This window comes from Culex pipiens, chromosome 1, assembly GCF_016801865.2.
Source record: "Culex pipiens pallens isolate TS chromosome 1, TS_CPP_V2, whole genome shotgun sequence".
In the NCBI taxonomy this organism is placed as follows: Eukaryota; Metazoa; Arthropoda; class Insecta; order Diptera; family Culicidae; genus Culex; species Culex pipiens.
Genome location: NC_068937.1, coordinates 64901091 through 64906543, shown reverse-complemented (window position 1 = coordinate 64906543; position 5453 = coordinate 64901091). Strand labels below are relative to the sequence as shown.

Genomic DNA, 5453 nt, shown 5'->3' with positions numbered 1-5453 from the left:
GGCTTCAGATGGTGACACGCCGCCTTCGACCTGACGATTCGGTGTACACAGAAAAAAATATTCCTGTAAATTTACATTATTTATCATGTACCAAAAGGTATCATGATAAATGATGTATATTTACATTAGGTTCATCGGAAATTTACATTAGATTCATTGGAAATTTACATTAGTTTTGAAAATTTACATTAGTTTTGGAATTTACATTACTTTTGGAATTTACATTAGTTCAAATCAACTAATTCTAATAAGCCAATGGGAATGAGATGCTCGACTTGGATTGCAGTAGGAAAAGGGTGTGGCCTATGTTCTATTTTAAAATGATTGAAGCGGGCAGCAAAAGGAAATTCTGATTTTAAAAAGTTGTTTCACAGGTAGGGGACGCTTTCTCGTCGACGGCCAAGTGGAATAACGTTGGACTGGAATCGAACGGACGACGGGTAGGATGTTCGGTGTTACTGCTGCTACCCGCTGCCGACTGAGCCATCTTCGCATTTTATAAACGAGCGGCAAAAGCATCAACTTGTTCAGGTCGAGGCTCAGGCAGTGGGCCAGCGAAGTATGAGAGCGATAGAAAGAGAACCAAATATAACTATTTTTAGTTCGGGTAGTTTTGAAGTCAACGTTTGGCAGAAATACATTGGATATACAATTTACATTGAATAGGAATTTACAGGAAGCCAAACACGGGTAGAAATTCATCAGATTAGAGTTTCCATGCTCAACGTTTCCATTAGATTCATGATTTACATTAGATTTAGATTTACATTGGAGCAATTTCCATGACTTTTTACTCTTTACATCATATTTCAACATTACATTGAGTGAGTTTACATAAGAAACAGTAATTACATGCTGTGTAAATTTACATATTTTTTTCTGTGTAGTTACGTCATCAGGAAGACGTCTAGCGCTTCGTCGATTGAGCTCCTCCCCGCCTGAATCTTCTTCACTGCTCGTTTAAACGTATCCACAAACCGCTCCGCTTGGCCATTGGGCTGCGGATGAAACGGGGCCGTCGTAAGGTGCTGGATGCCGTTAGTTGTACCGAACTCCAGGAACTCGGCGCTCGTAAACTGTGTCCCGTTATCGCTGACCAGCAGTTCTGGCATACCCAGACGAGCAAAAACGCTGCGAAGCATGCCGATTGTTGCCACCGAAGTGATGCGATTCGTCTTAATCACCTCCGGCCATTTGGTGTAGGCACCGTTTCCGTCTTTGTTTTCCCCCCGATTGTTTGTATTTCGACCCGGGTGATTTCGCGATGTTTGACAGTTCCTTTAGAGAATTTGAACGGTGCGCGTCGCGGTCAACACGCAGGATTTTCGTTGCCGTTTCCGTCTTTGTTTTACCCCCGATTGTTTGTATTTCGACCCGGGTGATTTCGCGATGTTTGACAGTTGCTTTGGAGAATGGGCCACATCGTCAGCCTCTATCATGAATCCTGGCCATTACCCTTTCCCACTAACAAAATCCCAAGTAGAAGTAGTTTTCCGGCACACGCGGGGGTGTGGATATCGTATAGAACCCACCCTTGGTAGCAGCCTGTGCTAACTAACATTCCCGTCCCATCCCCTTGAGATCTACAAACTGACATGGCGGGCGCCGTTGGTGGCCAACGACTGTGTCCTATTAGCAACGGCTCTAGTTTTGATGATCGTGATGTTTTATCTTTTCAGCGCATTCATGCATGCTGTTGATAAGGGAAACACCATTAGATCGTTTAAGCGTATGGTCAGTTGTATTGATAGGATATCACGGTCCTGTTCAGCAACGGAGAAGGACAACCATGGGTGGTCTCTCATGCTCATGCTCATGCTCCGGCCATTTGGTGTAGGCACACGCAGAAAAATGTTTTGTAGAATCAGCCTGTACGAGGTTTGTTTCAACATAAATTTTGTTGAATATAATCAACGCCGATTTTGCGTTGAAACAAACCTTGATTTTCTCAATTCCACAAAAATCTATTGTTGTTTTGAAAAAGTTGCTTGACGTTTAGCGTTGATTCAACAAAAATATTGATTTTCAAATCAACAAATTGTTTTGTTGATTCAATTATGCCTTATTTTTCTGCGTGCATCTACAATCAGCAAAAAGTACGCACCTTCCATTGGACCAGCGAAGTCCACGTGCACACGTTTCCATGGTCCCGTCGGTCTAGGCCACGGAACTGGTGCTGAGTGCGGAGGGGATCGTGCCGCTGATGCGCAATGCTTGCACGCCTTCACAAGTGCCTCCACATCGTCGTCAATCGAAGGCCAGTAGACATAGATTCGGGCGATGGCCTTCATGCGTGAGATCCCCGGGTGTCCTTGGTGCAGCTGGCGCAGACACCGTTCAGGGATGACCAGCCTTTCTACAAACAAAACGCACCCGTCCACAGTGCTTAGCGCAGTGTTTCTCAACCGGTGAGGAATTCCCCCCTGGGGGGAATTTGGCCAATCTTGGGGGGGAATGAGGATGCAATAGAAATGTAATGCCTTTGAACAACGAGCTTGCAAAAATAAGCCATGTCTAGAACATTCGATTCTATGACAATTTCCGGAATTCCATTTCCCGGAATGGACGTTTTCCGGAATGGACATTATCCGGAATGGACGTTTTCCGGAATGGACGTTATCCGGAATGGACAGTATCCGGAATGGACGTTATCCGGAATGAAATTTCCCGGAATGGACGTTTCCCGGAATGGACATTTCCCGGATTTTTTTTATATTACCTGATATGAGAATGAATGGAATCTTGCCTACTCACTTACTTGTGGTTAAGAATTATTTAGTTTGTACTCCGTTGGTTTTGACAACAATATGAATATAAATACCCAGTAAAACAGCCGAAATCCAAGTCGAGCTAAATTAGTTCGCGTTTCCAAAAAAAGGGGTCGCATGGCTCAAATTATGACGCCGCCATGCGGTGAAAAGCGGAAGCTGCTGTGAAAAGCTGAAATATTGCATTGGTGACGTAAAACCGAGCTGTCAAACTCGGACTTTGTCAAATTTTCTATGTTTATGTTTTTGTTGCCGCGTGTCCAGGTTCTTTTCGTTGTTCCGTTCCGGTCGGGTTTTTCGGCTGCTGATAAGTTCCGGTCGATTTTTGCAGAACCTGGATGACCAACTTTCGAGTCATGGTTCTAGTGTTTTTCGTTTCGATTCCGTGGTTTAAGAAAAAAAAACGCATCGCGCGGGCGCGAAGGTGTTACTGTTGAACATCGTTCGGGTTCCGGGATCGATTTCTTTTGCAAAAGACATCGGAAGTGCACCAAATGGAAGATCAGAGTGATTTTGAATACATAAATCAATTATTTCTGAGCAGGGAGGGGAGGAAGAATCCGGAAGTGATGAAAGTGGAAATAGAGAAGGAGTGTGGGAAGGGGGGTGGGGGGAGGAGGGAGTGTGTAATCTGAAAGGAAGAAACCGCGGAAACTTGGGCGGGCTTAAGTTGAGCAAAACTCTGGTTTGTGCAGTTGCTGGGTCATTTGATCACCAGTACAGAGTGTCAGTTGGCCTTAGTCGAGAATTGGTCGCACAAGCCAGTCACATCCTTCAACATTTAGTGCAGGAACCTCATTTGGATACAAATTAAGTAAATATTTCAAGGGTAAGTTAAATTTTTAAGTTCCACGTGTTATCTCTTCTTTAGAATTTTTTTTTCATTTTTAAAACTCAGCATTGAATCACAAATTTACATTGCAGAAATAAATTAAATATTGATCACTACAAAAAGTACGTTTAATTTTTTTGAATTTTTTAACGGTAGATATCAAGACTCAAGTATATAAGCTTATTATATACATGTTTGTGAATGTTTGGTGAAAGTTTGAAGCAACTTGGATGATTTTTGAGAAAACTGGGTGGTCCATAAACCACGTAGATTTCAAAAAATAGAGTATTTTTATTTTATAACACAAGTTTCCCGTTATGAACCTAACAATCAAAACTAACAATCAAACTCAAAACTGAACTTTGGGAATGCTTTGGAGGAAACTGGCCAAACCAGAACTGGTTCCGGATCATTCCGGGGAACTTACGGAGTGGTCAATACTTAATGAAACAAAATACCTGTAAAATAGGAAACAAATTTCAACACATTCGAAATCAATCGCATTCATGCTCACAGAACCGTTTTTGGACCAATCTGGCCACTTTGAAATCGGTTCCAGGTACCCCGGTGAAACCCGGAATATGGTCAACCACATATTTGAAACGCTTGAAATACTTGATAAACTTCAAATAATTGACATACTCGAAGACTACGATGTTCCAGCAGTCGCACTACGCGCACAAGATTTCCCAGTAACAGAAGGATCGCGAGCCGACGTTCCGGACTACACTCGCTGCAATTGTTGGGTGCGGCGGATGAACACATCGATCGAAAATCCTCAAACAGCTGCACCAATCCTGCCAGACGAACGACAACGAGAACGACCTTAAAAAAGTCACCCAGCTGCTGGATATCTACGCACTCGAAATCCAAATGTACACCGTACAAAAGAATCACAAAATATAGGCCCTCTACGAATAGTTCCTGTACATCAAATCGGCCATCCTGCATCCCTTAATCATGGGCGTCATCCGGAAGTGCGGCGGCAAGATGCACCTGCGCGAGGGAGAGTTCGAAAAGGCGCACACGGACTTTTTCGAGGCGTTCAAAAACTACGACGAGTCCGGCTCGTCCCGGCGCACGACCTGTCTCAACTACCTCGTCCTCCGGAACATCTGCTCCCAGGTACTGATCAAGCTGATCAGCCCGTACACGAAGATTACGACCGATCTGCAGGCGCTGTTTGACACGACCGAGCTCGAGCTGACCGGGATCGATCGATGACGACCGTGCAGTAGCTTGGCAGTAGCACCACGGTTTTATTAAAAGTAAGTCATGAACAATTTAAAACTAAACAGAAATCTAAAGTTTAATTTAACTTCCAGCAGGATTCGCCATTCGAAAATGGCCAGAATGTTCCAGGATACACACTGGAACCGCGTGTTTGCCTGAACCGGTGCCGTCCACAAGGGCATCTTCTACAAGGCCGGACGCGTGCAATGTTTTAAAGTATGCCCTCGACGTGATCGTGAACAGGCGCGTCAACGGGACGATTCTGGTCAAGCGCATCGAGCACGTGAAGTCGTCCCGGTGCAGTAAGGATTTTCTGCGTCGCGTCAAGGAAAACTGTTCCACGTAGGTCATCGTGAACCCTTCAAGTCCTTCTTCCGGATGGCCCCGATTCCCGGCGCGATTTCGTCGTGGTGCCGCGAATTCGTCAAGATTCTTCAAAAGTTATCGGGAAAACCAAACAAAATCGGAGCTGCAAAGAAACCAGTGAGAATAAACATAAAATTTGTAAACTTACGTGATAATAAATCTCTACGTGTTCTCGTATTTTTTTCTCCACTTTTGTATATTGCCTAATTTATTAAAAGGGCGAATTAGCTTTTATTAGTCAATTCGCCCTTTTG

At 44.0% G+C, this 5453-nt stretch overlaps 1 protein-coding gene across 1 annotated transcript; it reads left to right on the top strand.

Moving 5' to 3' along the window:
* Positions 1 to 4529: 4529 nt before the first annotated feature.
* LOC120431928 (COP9 signalosome complex subunit 2-like) lies at positions 4530 to 5160 on the top strand. Its single transcript, XM_039597068.2, has 2 exons — positions 4530 to 4868; positions 4926 to 5160. The coding sequence occupies exon 1, from the start codon at positions 4561 to 4563 to the stop codon at positions 4822 to 4824; it is 264 nt and encodes an 87-aa protein (XP_039453002.1). The 5' UTR covers positions 4530 to 4560; the 3' UTR covers positions 4825 to 4868; positions 4926 to 5160.
* Positions 5161 to 5453: the final 293 nt, after the last annotated feature.

Bases quoted from the DNA above. Each gene is read 5' to 3' on its own strand.
- LOC120431928 (XM_039597068.2), top strand. From the start codon at position 4,561: ATGGGCGTCATCCGGAAGTGCGGCGGCAAGATGCACCTGCGCGAGGGA.